This window comes from Lemur catta, chromosome 17 (assembly GCF_020740605.2).
Source record: "Lemur catta isolate mLemCat1 chromosome 17, mLemCat1.pri, whole genome shotgun sequence".
In the NCBI taxonomy this organism is placed as follows: Eukaryota; Metazoa; Chordata; class Mammalia; order Primates; family Lemuridae; genus Lemur; species Lemur catta.
The window spans coordinates 2,564,762-2,579,454 of NC_059144.1; the positions used below are offsets into that span (position 1 = coordinate 2,564,762).

Consider the following 14,693-nt stretch of genomic DNA (forward strand, 5'->3'; position numbering starts at 1 on the left):
GGCCTCCCTGCCGCGGCCACAGCACGGAAGAGGCGTCACAGGGCGAGAGAGCAGGAGGGCCAGCTCAGGCCTCCTTCCTCCCCTTGTAAAGCCACCAGTCCCATCCTGAGGGCCCGCCCTCGTGACCTCATCGAACCCCAATTACCTCCCAAGGATCCCACCTCCAAATACCATTAATCTATGAATCTAGGGATAGAATTTTCAACACAGGAAACTTTAGGGCACACAGCATGCGTTATCCTTTAATCCTCAAAACAATGCTGCCAGGTAGGTGTTTTGGGACGAAAAATGAGAGTCTCTGTGGGGTAATGTTCCTTGCCCAAGGTCACGTGGCTGGGAGATGGAAGAGGCTGGGCTGGAACACCTGCTCCAAGCCCGGCTCCGTCCACCACGCCAGCCCCGACTCCCGAAGACAGGGCGCAACACCAGCTTCCGTGCGCATGGCCTCTCGCACCCCCAGGTGCACAAAGCATTCTCATTCGGATTCTCATTTGTCCGTCATGCAAACCCTTCAAGGTGCGGAGGGTGGTTATGTTACCCCATCGTACAGATGAGGAAACTGAGACTCCGGAGGCAATGCGTCCTGCCAAAGGTGCGTGAGTGACTCTCGCCTGGTGTGTCTGGAGTGACACCCATTTCCTGTCTCAACCCTTCACTGCCTGGTCACCTCGCTAACCAGCGCCCTTCGCCCATTCCCTTTGCAACAGAACAAGGTGGTGCAACAAGCCGCAGACCGAGGTGGAAGGGGAGGAAATTCGTACCACTCACCTGAGCTATCAAATCTCCATTTTCAGCGTGGACCAAAATCACAGCTCCCAGCCCCTTGAGGAAGGTGAAGGCTTCATAGAGCTGAGGAGAGATGGACAGGGATCGGTGTGAGGCAGGAACGGCGCAGCCCGAGCGCTTACAGAGACTGCTCTTCTGCTCACACCGGCCGACCCCGCCAGCCGTTCACGCTCTGCTCATGCTGACGGAACGTGCTGTTCCACAGACCAGACCAGGAAACGAGCGTCCCTTGGCCACGACACATTCCAGATCCAAGGGCAGGAGCTGGGTGGGGGAGGGCAGAACTGATGCAAGTCTTGCCAGGGCGTGACCACACCCTAGTCGCAGCACCTGCCTGTGCCTTTGCCTTCTTTTTCGCTTGGCTCCTTTGAAACACCTGCAGTTGTGAATGGCGACAAGCGGTGCTGAGAAGTCACTTTTAGTTTTACTGAAATTTTGTAGCCAAATCTGCTAAACCTGTACTATAGCCACTCATGTGCCACAGGAGAGGTGTACACCTTTACAAAAAATTGAGCCCATGTCATTTTACAGACAACAGTGGGGTGGGGAGGCAGCTTTCTGATAACTCTGACACACAGGCGACACGCCACGCCCAGCCGGCCAGGACAGCTGCTGCCCACTGCCCGAGGTCTTCTTCCTACCTGGGAAGAATCTGCAATCAGGCATTTCCCCTAGTGAGGACCAAAGCCACCAGGCTCCCTCCTCAGGGACACTGGAATCCTAACTTTGTTCTCCACGCACACAAGACAACACCCCCGGGATGTGAGCTTTCAGATACAGACAGCAAACGGGGGGCATGTGAGGCATGTTTGGGAACCCACACCCAAAGACTGCTCGAGTCCACCCATGCCCGGGCTTTGGTGGCTAGAACAAGACAGGTAAAATCACAATTATGCCTACACACCACATTCTACTTTCTTCCATGAAACTAAACCAATTTTCAGTTTTTCAAATGCCTTTTGCTGATTGCTGATGCCCTCCAGGGCACCTTGGGGCAAACTCTTTTCTGTAACCCCAAGTGTTTATTTGAGAGGCAGGACACGGAGCGATTCTCCCACTGCCCACCAATTCCCTGGTAATACCAGTAACAGCTCACTAACACCTGCACGGCACCGCTCTGTGCCAGGCCCTGCCCTAGAACTTTACTCGTATTGAATCATTCAATCCTCTGACAACCTCTATGAGGCAAGTGCTCTATAAGCCTAAGGCACAGAGAGGTTGGGAAAGCCACCCCTGACTGCACAGCAAGCTGCTGGTATGACCAGGGCTTGCGGCCACGCAGCCTGGCTCTAGCCTCCTGGCCTCTCCACCACACTAACAAGGAGGGTCAGGGGAGTGACAACAAAACAACACAGGAGACCCACTGGTGCAAGAAGGCCAGGTGCAACTCTATACCTGGAGAACAACTTAAACCATCATCTTCCTTAGCTCCTTGCACCTACCTAACAATTGTTTGAGGTTGACACGGCCAGAGATTTTACATCTTGTAGATGAGAAAACTGAGAAAGCAGGTGGCTTGCCTAACATCTTGCAATTGGCACGAGGGAAGGCCAGGGCTCTCCCCTGGGTCAGAGCTGCCTGAGCCCCAGAACCCGCAGCAGAGCTTTCTGGCTGCTGACGTCTGCAATGGCTCTAAGAAGCTGCACTTCGGATGAGCTCCCCAGATGACACTGAAGACAAGCTGGGTTGGGGAGCCACCATGCCAGGGACCCCACTGCACCCCACTCCAATAGTCAGAGAGGAACAAAAGCCCAGGAGGGGCAATGACTGACACAACGTCACACATCAGTTCAGTGCCAGAACCGGGACTTGAGCCCAGAGCTCTCCCTGCCAGTTCTCACCATCCCCCCTGCCCTGTGCTGCCTCGACGGACAACACTGGCCAGTCCTGCAGGACGGGGGAGGAGACAGGGGACCTACCTGGCTGTCGGACATTTGGTAGAGATCCTTATAGGCCATGTAGACTTGGAAGGAATTGATGCCTGTTTCAAGATAAAAAGGAGAACAGAAAAATACGCTTAAGAAAAAAGAAGCATGTCCTTCCAGTAAATCAAGGATGGCAGTGCAGAGTGGTAGCCCCAGGAGAGAAGGTGCCATCAGAATTCACAGTGGGGACACCTAACCCAGTCTGGGGCCGTGGGCGGGAGTCACAGGAAGCTTCCGGGGAAGGTCACAACTAAGCTGGATCTGAAGGTGAAGGAGGAGGACGAGGAGGAGGGGAGAAGGAGGAGGGGAGTCCCCAGGCTGAGAGGGAGGGGTGTCCGTGGGCATGTACGACAAGGAAGAGGAATGGACATGAGTTGTGCAGTTCCTAGAAAGCATCCTGATGCATGAGCTATTCTTATCCCATTTGTTAAAAATTGTGCCATAATACATGTAACATAAAATTCACCATCACAACCAGTTGAAACTGCCCAAGTCCATGGCATTTAGTACGTTCACAATGTTGTGCACCCAACACCTCTCTCTAGGAAAGCATGTGCTTTTAAAGCAAGGGAGTGGCATGATCAGTCTGTCGTGGCAGGAGGACTACCCCGGAAGCTGTGAGGAGGACGCTGTGCGGAAAGTCAAGGAGAAACGGAGGCAGGTGGGGGTGCTGAGGCTCCGCTCCGAGCCAAGAAAGGAGCTGCAGGGATGGAGCGAGCGAGTGGGGACTCAAAAACGTCACATGTCGGACTTAACCACACAGCACACTGGCAGGCCAGGGCAGTAGGGGATGATGAGAGGGGGCAGACTTTTCCCTAATTCACCTTCAAGCTGTTGGAGGACAGACACCACATCTTATCTATCATTTTGTCTTACACACGTGTGACATGGGCTACGCAAGTAAGGTTACCTAATGCAATCAGGAAATGTTTGGATAAGAAAAAAAAGAATTTAAAGCAAAAGTATTAGATGGGATTCAGTTTTTTTCCACTAAGCAATAGTGAAGACAAGCCAAAAATCTTTTTTTTTTTTTTTGTGGAAAACTATGGCAATAAAATTTTTTTCCCAAAAGATCAGGAAACTTTTTTAAAAATTGTATTCAGAGAATAACATAAAAATATCAGTCTCTAATTTATCAAGTAAACTTAAACAAAAGTAATATGATAATTACTAGATATTGTATTCCTTGTAAAGATAAACTTCTTTAAAAAATACAAAAACCAAAACTCAGTTTATAGACACAGAACAAATAGCAATGGGAAAACAGGTAACACCATAGTGAGAGGTAAATTCATAGCCTTAAACACTTCATTGTTTTTTAAAGGGATAGGGAAGAGTATATAAACCAAGTAAGCTTCCACAGCAAGCAATTTTAAAAGAACAAAATGAAAATTCACCAGGAATTAGAAGTAAACAATACAGACATGAGTAGAAAGAATGAATTAGAAAAAAAGTGGTAGAATTAATAGATATGCCCTAGAACTGGTTGCCAGCGAGGGACGGAGCAGGGTAAAGCTATCTCAAATTAAAAGCTACCATGAAAAGTTATGATAGATTTGACTTGTTATCAATGGAAACCTTCTGTGAGTTCATTCTTAAAAACTCAAAAAGCAAACAACCAACATCATTAACATATCTGCAACAAATTTAACAAAGGATTTTTTTAAATCCTATTTAAAAAACATCCATCAGTGTTTACTTTGAGGAGGAGGAGGGGCTTGTGACTGCAACAGGGCCCAAGAAAGAGTCTGCAGGGCTGGTTGGCAAAATTCCATTTCTTCCCTGAGTGGGTTAATCTCATAATTCATAAAGCCACACATTTGGTTTGTGTGGTTTTCTGTATCTGTGTTCTATTCTATATTTAAAAGGATTAAAATAAAAACCAAGAAGCAAAAAACAACAAAGGCAAGCAGTATTTTTAGACAATTTAAGAAAAAGCAAATGGCTAATAAAGATAAGATTTGGTCTTATTTGTAATCAAAGTAATTACAATTAAAACCTCAATATCATGTTATATTTTAAAATCTATTGTCCAGTGCTAGTGAATATGCCTCAAAATGAGACTCAAATTGGCACAATTTGCAAGTGCTTAGAAAACCAGTTTAGCAATACATATCGAGAGTTGTAAATGTTTTCATACTTCTGGCCAGATAATTCTACCAGAGCCTCAGGAAATACAGTAGGCCCTGACAGTCATAAAGACCCCCAGATTCTCAAAGGCCATCACATGTTCTTTCCAAGGAGGGTCCCTGGAACACAAGTTCCAGATGATTATATGGAATATCAACTGGGTTGTCAGCCTATTTATTCTATAACATCCTTCAGTTCTAAGAACTTGCATAACTTTTCTAGCAACTTCCCTTTTCCCCTTTCCACCCAGTAACCTTGGAAACAGCCATGTTCATACAATGTGACCCTAGACCACAGTCCAGGGCTGGGCACCGGACAGACGCTAAACTGAACCAGCATGAGGAACTGAGTTCAGTAGATACCAGAGTACCCCTGGCTGACCTCTGAAGCAGAGATGCACACCCAGAAAGAGGGTGGGCTGCTGCATTCCACCGTGAGGACCACGGCAGCAGAGAACACAGGCCTCAGCTAAGAGAGTAGAGCTGACGCAGGGAGAAAAGCAGAGACGAGTGGGGGAAGAGACTCTGGTGGGAGCTTGGACACACACAGCTACCACTAAAGCAAATGTGCTTCCTTTGGCTTCACCCGGTTCTGGAGGGCTTGTGTGGTTTGCAGTCAAGCACAAGGACCTTAAGATCTACACTGGATGAAGAGAAACTGGATTCATCAATAATAAACAGGTTTCATTACTGCAGGACTTCTCCCGAATTTCAACACGATGATGTACATTAAGAATATTCAAGAAGAGATTAAACAAGGAGCACTTCCCAAACTTATTGGACCCAGAAGCCCTTTTTCATAGAATATTTATCTTCTCACTGATCAAATATTTACTGAGTATTTACTATGCACAAACGCTATTCCAGAAGTGGAGATACAGCTGTGAACAAGGCATAAAGGATCCTTGTCGACATTCTAGTGGGAATGGCAAACAATAAATAAACAAATAAGATGATTTCACGTAGAGATGGGTGCGAGGAAGAGATTTAACAGGCTGGTAAATTTTTTTTTAACTTCACGGAATTCTTGCAGTAATTTCCGTCAAGAGACAGAGTCCATTTCCCCACTCCTCGAATCTGGCTGGTCTTGTGACTAAAGAAGCAGATGTCACACTACACAAGGTCCAAGCCTGAACCTCAAGAGGACTTGTAGCTTCTGCTCTCACCCCTGGGAACCAAACCGTGAAGATGCCTCTGCAGACCGGTGAGCGGGTCGTGGGGAGAGCCCTCCTGGGAGAGCCCTCCTGGCCGCAGCAGCCACCCCGGGCAGGCCAAGGCACGAATGAGCAGGACGTAAACAGCACAAGTGCCCAGCTGAGCCCAGGCCAACCTGCCTACTCACAGGGTTAGGAGGAAATCAACAATTACTGTTTTTTACTATTTGTGGTAAAATACACATAACACAAAATTTACCATCTTAACCATTTTTAACTGTACAGTTCAGCATTAAGTATACTCACGTCCTTGTGCAGCCATCTCCAGGGTTTGCTCATGTTGTGAAACTGAAGCTCTGTCCCCATCAAACAGTAACTCCCCAGCACCCCCGAAACCCCTGACAACCACCAAGCGACTGTCTGTCTCTAGAAACGCGACTGCTCTAGGTATCTCATATCAATGGGATCGTTTAGTATTTGTCCTTTGTGATTGGCTTATTTCTCTTAGTATGATGTCCTCCATGTGTAAGAAATTCCTTCTTTTTAAGGCTGAGTGATATTCTATTGTATGGATATACCTCGTTTTGTTCATCTGTTCATCAGTCAGCAGATGCCTGGGCTGCTTCCACCCTTCAGCTACTGCAGATAGTGCTGCTGTGAGCACGGGTGTGCAGGTCTCTCTTTGAGCCCCTGCTTTCAGTTCTTCCGGGTATACAGCCAGCGGTGGAACTGCTGGATCCCGTGGTAGCTCCAGTTTCCAACTGGTGAGGAGCCTCCACACTGTTTCCCACAGCAGCTGCACCATTTTACATTCCCACCAACAGTGCACAAAGGCTCCAAGTTCTCCACATCCTCACTAACACTTGTTATTTTCTGGTTTTGTTTTTGTTGGTAGAGTAATCATCCCAATGGATGTGAGATGGTATTCACTGTGGTCCTAACAGTCGCTGTTTTAAGCCACTAGATTTTTTTTTAGTGGTTTTTACGTTACACAGCAAAGGCTAATTAATGCAGAAATTGGCACCTAGAGGCTGGGTGCTGCAGTGGGCAAACCCTACAATGTGCAGCCCTGACCTTGGGATTGACTGGTGAGTAGAGGTTGGAAGAGTAGTGAGGGAACTAATAGCAAAAGTTGGAAAATAGTCAATTAACTCTTAGCAGAGAGTCTAAAAGGGAAGACCCACATTAATGGGTCACATAATTAGAAAAAGTCACTTGTGGGAACTTGGAACAAAATGTACCCTGAGAACTTGTGAATCTAGCCGAGAGGATTTCCATGAATGCTGAAAGTGTCAATTGCCTTCTTAAAGCTCTATATGATGAGGTTCAAGAAGAAAGAAATAAAAAGGAACTGGGAGATGAGAAAGGACCTAAGAAAGAGACAGAGAAGGAAGTGTTCAGTCTGCAAGCAGAATTTAGCAGACACGCAGGAGGCCCACGATTTGTTGGACTGGAAAATGAAATTGTATCTCATCTCTGTTCGTGACTGCCTACAAAATTCCTGCCTACAAAATTCCCAAAGTAAACAATGGCCTCAGGGAAAAGATCACATCGGGGATATGTCTGTAACTCTTGGCCATGACCTCAGAAAAATCTGAGTTGGTGCCCCATAAACTTCCTCAGCTCGACAAAAGGGCTTCTAAGAATCTTAAAGGCATTGCCACACAGCACATGGACAGTCACCTAAAATACACTTGTCTCAAAAAAAAATCTGCTCAGTAGACTAGAATCTGATACACTGGAAACCCACAATGTTTTTAAGAAAGTTGTACCACCTTTGACTAAAAGAGATTGAGATGGTTCAAAATGAAAAGGGGGCTCAGTCTGACAGCTTCCTATGTGTAGGAAAAAGTTGAGAAAGTTACTCAGTGCCAAATGTGGGCCATTTTTTTTTTTTTTTTTTTTGAAAAGAAACTGTATCTCAAAGTGTCAAACCAAGAGAGAGGAACCTGCACTATGCAAAACAATGGCCTAGTGCAGGGGACTTTTTTGGTAAAGGACTAGATTAGTAAATGTTTTAGGTTTTGTGGGCCACATACAGTCTCTGTCACATGTTGTTCTTTGCTGTTGTTCATTTTGTTTTTAAAAGCCTTTAAGAATGTAAAAAACATTCTTAGCTCAAGGGCAATACACAAACAGGCCACAGCCCAGACTTGGCCCACAAGCTAAGTGCAGTTTGCCCCCCCCGTAACTTGTGCAGGACTCCCAGGGAGAAAGCCTGGGCCTTGCTGGGGAGCATCTCCTCGTCCCAGTCAGGAGGATCAGCAGCCTGTGCCTAGCTGCACCCAGAACTCTAAGGAGTCATGACTGGGCACTGCCCACTTTTTCTCCTTTTCCACGAGTGTGTTTACTGTGGTTATCCTGTCACTGTCCCACACTGTAAGTTGGCTGCGTGTGGGTAGCACACATCACTTAAAACCTTTTTAGTTCACAAGTGTTTGGATCAGGAGAAGCCACACCTAAATAGCCTCATCTGTATCCTGTGTTAATGCTGATAATGAGATACTGGACTTTGAGCCTTATGCTGTAATTGGATGAAACTTTCATGGTTTCAGGGAGAGGGTGAGTATTTTGCACATGGGAGGAATATAAATATTTGTGGCCAGAATGAGGCATTATAGTACATTAAAATGGTCGCAAATTCTTTGAGGTCCCTCCTGTCAAGAGATGGAGTCTTTTTCCCTATCCCTTGAACCTGGGCTCGTCTTTTGACTTGCTTTGGCCAACACGATGCAATTGAAATGATGTGCACAAGTTCCAAGCTTAAGCCTCAAGAGGCCTTTCAGCATCTATGCTCGCCCCGTTGGAACACTGCCACTATGGGAAGAAGTCCCACAGAGCTGTTGGAGGATGAACGGTCACTCATGAGCTCCCCAGGCATCCCAGCTGAGGCCCAAATGTCACAGTGAGCGTGGGCAAGATTTGCAGAAGGCTGCTCAGCTGAGCCTAACCCAAGCTGCCAACCAACCGAATGCTGACTATTGACTACATTATAAACCCGAGGTCTGGGTAGTTTGTTACACAGCTAATGCTAGCTGATACATAGGGCAATGTGCTAAAGAGACAGCGAGATTTCTGGAAGAAAGATCCAGAAAGTTCATGCAAAAAGGGGAATTATACCCTTTATATAATGCCCTTGCATTGCTATTCTGTGAAAAGTAACCAATGGCCTGACCCCACAGGAAACACTCGGCCAATGTGAGTTCCTTTCCTCTTCACTACACTGTGTTTTTTCTCCTCCTTTCAACAGTTTCTAAATTAAGGTTTCTATTTTGAGACTGAAGCACTGCTGACATCCAACAAAACCAATAATTATTATTAATAGTGTTTGGGGTCTGTGGCTTACACATCATAGGAAGAACTCCCTTATCAGTGATTTATTATAATAAATTCCATCCTGAGGGATAGTCATTCTCCACTGCCAAGTCCACACAGAGCCCCAGAATTAGCCTGTTCTAGAATAATTTCCTCTTGTGCCTTGGGATTTCTAAAATAAGCCAGTAATTGACTGGTCTAAGGATATATCTGAGCTGTGGATGAGGGGCCATGAGCGAGCCTCAGAGAGGCCAGCAGGGTGACTTGTCCTGGGGTCACACAGCCAGGAGGGGGGAGAGGCGGGACCTGCAGGCCCTCTGGCTGCTGGGGTCTTCCCACATCTTGCTGCTTCCTGCAAGGCATGTGACACTCAGGAAGTTGCCTGACTGCACACGTGTGTGTACGAGCGAGAAAGAGAGAGTGCCAGTTTTAGAAGATGGAACCAGGTGAGAGACAGAGCCAGCAACTTGTGCTGCTGGTGTGAGTCAGCGGGGCAGGCTGGTGCTCGTCCCGGACTGTGCCCCACACGGAGGGCAGGAGCACCCGCGTCCACTCAGAGCTGTCTCTCTGGGGAGCACTGGCACAGCGAGCCTGGATGTCTCCCCATAGACGTCCTCCCACACACCGTTTGAAATGGCAAACAACTGAACGGCCCGCAGTGGGTGCCGTGATGAGCTCCCAACACCTCCACTTTGGGAATGAAGGATCTGTCCCCCAGAGTCTGGGGCAGCTGCAGGCAGATGACCCTCAGCTGTGAGCCCTGGAACTGCCTTCCAGGAAGGGAGCCGCCGGGCTCACGCACGCAGCTAACCCGTCCCCAGGCCTTTCCCTTGCGAGTTGCTAGCCGAGGGAGGAAAACCACTCTCTGCCCTCTTCCAGGGCAGTGCAATAGATATCAAGACCCCAACAATGCCACCTGCCCCCACAGCTGTGTCACCCTCACCGACAGTTCCAAAATCCCAGTGCCCGCCCTGACCCTCCTGTCCTCATGCACCATCAGGTTGTTACGCCTGTGTGACGCCCATGGACTGACGCGGAAAACTGCTCAAGACTTAAGCTCAGGTGAGAAAAGCAAGACACAGAATTGACAATGGTCTTGGATTATGACTCTGTGTGTGGCTGTGGTGTGAGTCCCAGCAACTGCGACAAAAGGATGATGCCTTCCTGATGTTAAACAGACATACGAAGATCCAGATTGATCAGTGGGCAAAGAATACAATCAGACATTCACGTAAGGAAAAATATACACCAAATGTTTAACGTAATTAGTAATTAAAGAACTGCAGTGAAAGCAACAAGGGTAGAATGTCTTTAACCCACGGAATTAGCAAGGATTTCCCAGAAGCAGCGACACCCAGTGGAGGAAACACATGATTTGTGGGCACACCAGCGGATGCATCTTTCAGGAAGCCAATTTGGCAATAAGTGGCATGGTCTTGAAAAATGCTAAAACTTTTGACCTCCTAATTCCATTTCTGGAAATCTAAGAAAGAAAAGTGGACATGCAAACAAACATTTATATACAAAGATGCTCATTATAACATAATTTATAATAAAACAAACAGAAAACCTAAATGCCCCTCGAAGAGAATATCATTGAGCAAATTAACAATTATATGGTATATTATGAGCCATTAAAAAGTTACTAAGGTCAAGTGAAAAAAGAAGGGTTGGCAACAACAGCCACTGCGCAGACGCACGGGGGGAGGCACCTCCGGAGGCGGGGACGGGGCCTTAATCCTTCCCACGGAGGGGAAATCGTCATTCGGACAGAACCAGGGGAAAGAAGTTTTTTTTCCTTCTATTTTCTGGTCTTTCAAATATTGGGGATGATGATACTTCTATAACAAGAAACGCAGTGTAGGTATTTTAAAAATCTCGAACACACCCTCGCTCCCCGTGGAGCGCCTCCATGTAGGCTGCCCGCCCCCTTCCGGAACTGAGCACCCGCGCCCTGCTCACTCCGCTCTGTTGCCCTTTGCCCTGTCTGTGGCCTCTGTTCAGCTGACCTCAGTCAACATGAGGCACATCGCACGGAGTCCACACTGCGCAGGGACACCGGGTGTGAACCCAGACACAGGGGAGCCCAGCTGGGAGGCAGAGACGTACAGACATGGTCCCCCCACCCCAACAGAGCTTGGCGCTTGACGAAGAGCCAGACAGACAACCAACGTCCCACAAGGCAAGCACAATGGAAACAGTACCCCCAAAGAGTCCCAAGTAACTGGCTTTGGATATTCAAGGAACGCAGCAATTCCGATTGGGGAACGGAAGAAGGTCCCGGCTGAGCTGGGTCTTGAAGGAGAGTGGCATCTGGTGGGCAGAGCACAAAGGGCATTCCTGGCCAGGGAACTGCATGAGCAAAGGCCCTGCAGCATTGCAGGTTTCGGGGGCAGCAGCCAGGACAGCAAGTTCCCAGGACGGGTTGCAGCAGAGAGGAGGAAGAGTGAGGCTAGATCCGCGAGGGCCTTGCACGCCAAGTGGTGGAAACTGGGCCCACTTCTGTGAGCAAGGGACACCTCCAGGGGGCTTCAAGGAGAGGACAGACTCTAGAAGGAGTGGCCCGTTTCGTCATTGTTTGTGTGGCCGTGCACAGCTCATAACTGTTCAGAGCAGATGCAGGTAAAGGGATTTTTTGCTCCACGTAATCTTTGGATCTACCCAGGAACCAGGGACTCCACAGCCTCCTTCTAGGGCTGTAACTGACCTTTGTCCTGGACCAGCACCTCCAGCTCCTCCCGAACGCCATCGTACCAGCTCGTGATGTCCACGTGCAGGGAGTAGTCACAGCAGGATTTGGTGTCAGCTGCTTCGTGCCACTTCTCGAAGGAGGTCAGCAGGCTGGACCCAGGCTCAGGAACAACATGGTCAACTGGGGCAGGGAAATGCGTGTCACGATGCCAAGTGTTCCAGCAGCAGTCCCCTCACCACCACCGTCCCCAGCAGTGTCCTTTCCATCACCACTCCCACCATCATCGTCACACTGCCATCACTGTCACCATCACTAACCACAGCATCAGCAGTGACATCACCACCATCGTCACCACCACTGTCGTCCTCAGCAGCAGCACAACTATTTGTCCAATGCTATGTGTCAGACGCTGCCACCGAGGCTTTATGCAAATTACCTCATTTAATCCTCACAACCATCCTGTGATGTGAATATTAATATCCCTACTTTGCAGATGAAAAAAACCGAGGCTCAGACAGGGTAAGGCACTTGTCCAAGGTCACACAGCTGCTAAGCAGAGGGGAGAAGATTCCCTGAGACCTGCCGAAACCTTACCCACTGCTCCACGCTGCCTCCCAAAGCACAGAATGTCACGATGAAAAGACCCTTAGGGATTAAACAAGTTATCTTCAACATCCATTTTTCAAATAAAATCTTAAATGTGGTGTAGACCAGAAAGGGGAGCCTCCTGTCCTTCAGCCTCACTTGAGCCTGCAAATCCTCGCAGCAGTTTCTCTGCATAGCCGCCCGTCACAGCCACGTGCCATGAGTAGCAGTCTCCACTCCCTCCTCCTCCTCTCACTGCTCCATCTACCCCCAGTGTCAGCCTGTGCTAATGTGACCCTCGCGTCCCCAGGTCTAATGCAAGCATGCCACCCTCACTCTCTCGGCCTCTCATGACACAAGGAGTCGCTCTCTCCTTCCTTGAGCTCACTCCTTGGTGCATGGCCACACAACCAGCTGGCTTTTTCTGGCTTCCTGTCCTACTTCTCTGGCTGCTGCTTATCAATGTCCCTGAGCACTCTGCATCCTCTCTTGCCCACAGAGTGACTGAACCCCTTCAGCCTCGGTCCTGGAACTCTTCTTTCCCTGCACCCGCTCGTTAAAATGGCCACTTCCTCTGAGCTACACAACTCCCAACCCAGTCATGCTCTCGACCTCTGCACTGGGATGACTGAAAGCTCCTCAAAATCAAAACATTCAGAACTTCATGTAACAGTGTCCCCTCTCCCACCTCACTTGCAAACCTGCCCCCAAAATCACCACCTGACAGCTCCACAAGCCAGAAGCCATGGGGTCGCCCCTGGCATTTCCTTTCCCTCGTATACCCGCCATCTGATCCATCGCCAAGTACTGTGGACCTATCCCCTCCATGTCCCTGGAGCTGTCCACTCTGTCCACTCCATGGCCATGCCACCCTCGCCTCTCAGCTGAACTGTGCAGTCACCTCCCCACTGGTCCAGCCACATCCCATCTGGGCCACTCTACCCTGGTCTCTTCAAAACCCAAACAGATCACATCACTCCTTGCTTAAACCCCTTCAGTGGCTGCCTGTCACCCATATGAAAAGAGCAAAGTCCTCACCTTGACAGGCAAGACCCAGCGCCCCCTGACCTTCCAGTCTCACCTCACGAGAGTCCACCCCCCAGCCTCTGCACCGCACCTGTGGGCCTTCCTGCAGCCTCTGGAGTGTGAGGCGCACTCTCCCACCATAGGGCCTTTGCACATGCTGCTCCTTCCTCCTGGTGCCCTCCGCCCTCTTCACCCAGTTAATTCTGGTTCATCGAGCTCCCTGTACAAACACTGCGTCTTCAGAGGAGGCTTCCCTGAGCCCCTGCCATGCTGTTCAAAGCACTGTGCCCCCTCTCCTTCGTAGCACTAGTCACACTTTGTTGTCCTCCCGGGCAGTGATCAGGGACCCCCTGCGAGACAGCAAGCCCCTTGAGAGCAAGCATCATTCCTGCTTTTGTCCACCTGGCACAGTGCCTGGTGCAGCATGACCCTCAATCAGCACCTGCTGAATGAAGAAGTGGGATGGGGCCCACGTCAGACCCCCTGTCTGTGGTCCTCGTGGTTCTTTCACAGGTTCTTGGTGTTGCTGAAACATACACTGAAAATTGCCCTTCACAGGCGGGGAGGGGAGGCTACAGGGCAGGGCTCCCCAGGGCCTTGGAGAGGAGCAAGCGGAGATCCCAGGGACCCTGGCTCCTTGCTCAGGGTGCTGTCCCCTGCCCTGCATGGGTCTCCTGAGCCTGGAACTTCCATCTCCACTGCTCAGCACTCTCAGGTGCCACACACTACACTAAGGAATCTCACGGATGTGTCCAAACAAGCTTAGGGCCTCCTATCTTAAAGCCCATGGTAATTACAGATGAGGACGCTGGGGCTCAGAGAGGCTGAGTGCTGGCCCAAGTAGCCGCGCTCAGGGTCACACCGTGGTGGCCGGATCCACGTCCTGGTCTGCCCGGGCCGAAGCCTGAGCTCCTCCCCCTTCCCAGCCAGCAGACCCAAGGGCAGACCTTGGGAAGAGGGGTCAGAAGCCAAGCCGCACCCTCCTGGCTCAGGGGGCCTGGGGCAGTGCGGACCCTCCAGCTCTGCCCATATGGGGCTGGCTCTTGCCCTCCGAGGGCACTTCCACAGGGACTCGCAGGAG

At 49.4% G+C, this 14,693-nt stretch overlaps 1 protein-coding gene across 4 annotated transcripts in view; it reads right to left on the reverse strand.

Moving 5' to 3' along the window:
* Positions 1–14,693, reverse strand: part of CRMP1 (collapsin response mediator protein 1) — a 69,019-nt gene that overhangs the window by 24,138 nt on the left and 30,188 nt on the right. For all 4 annotated transcript variants that reach the window (XM_045528365.1, XM_045528367.1, XM_045528366.1 and 1 more), the window contains 3 exons: positions 12,017–12,181; positions 2,706–2,767; positions 769–849 (listed from right to left, as the gene is read on the reverse strand). In XM_045528365.1, the coding sequence (XP_045384321.1) occupies positions 769–849; positions 2,706–2,767; positions 12,017–12,181 (308 nt within the window). The remainder of the gene's footprint in view (positions 1–768; positions 850–2,705; positions 2,768–12,016; positions 12,182–14,693) is intronic.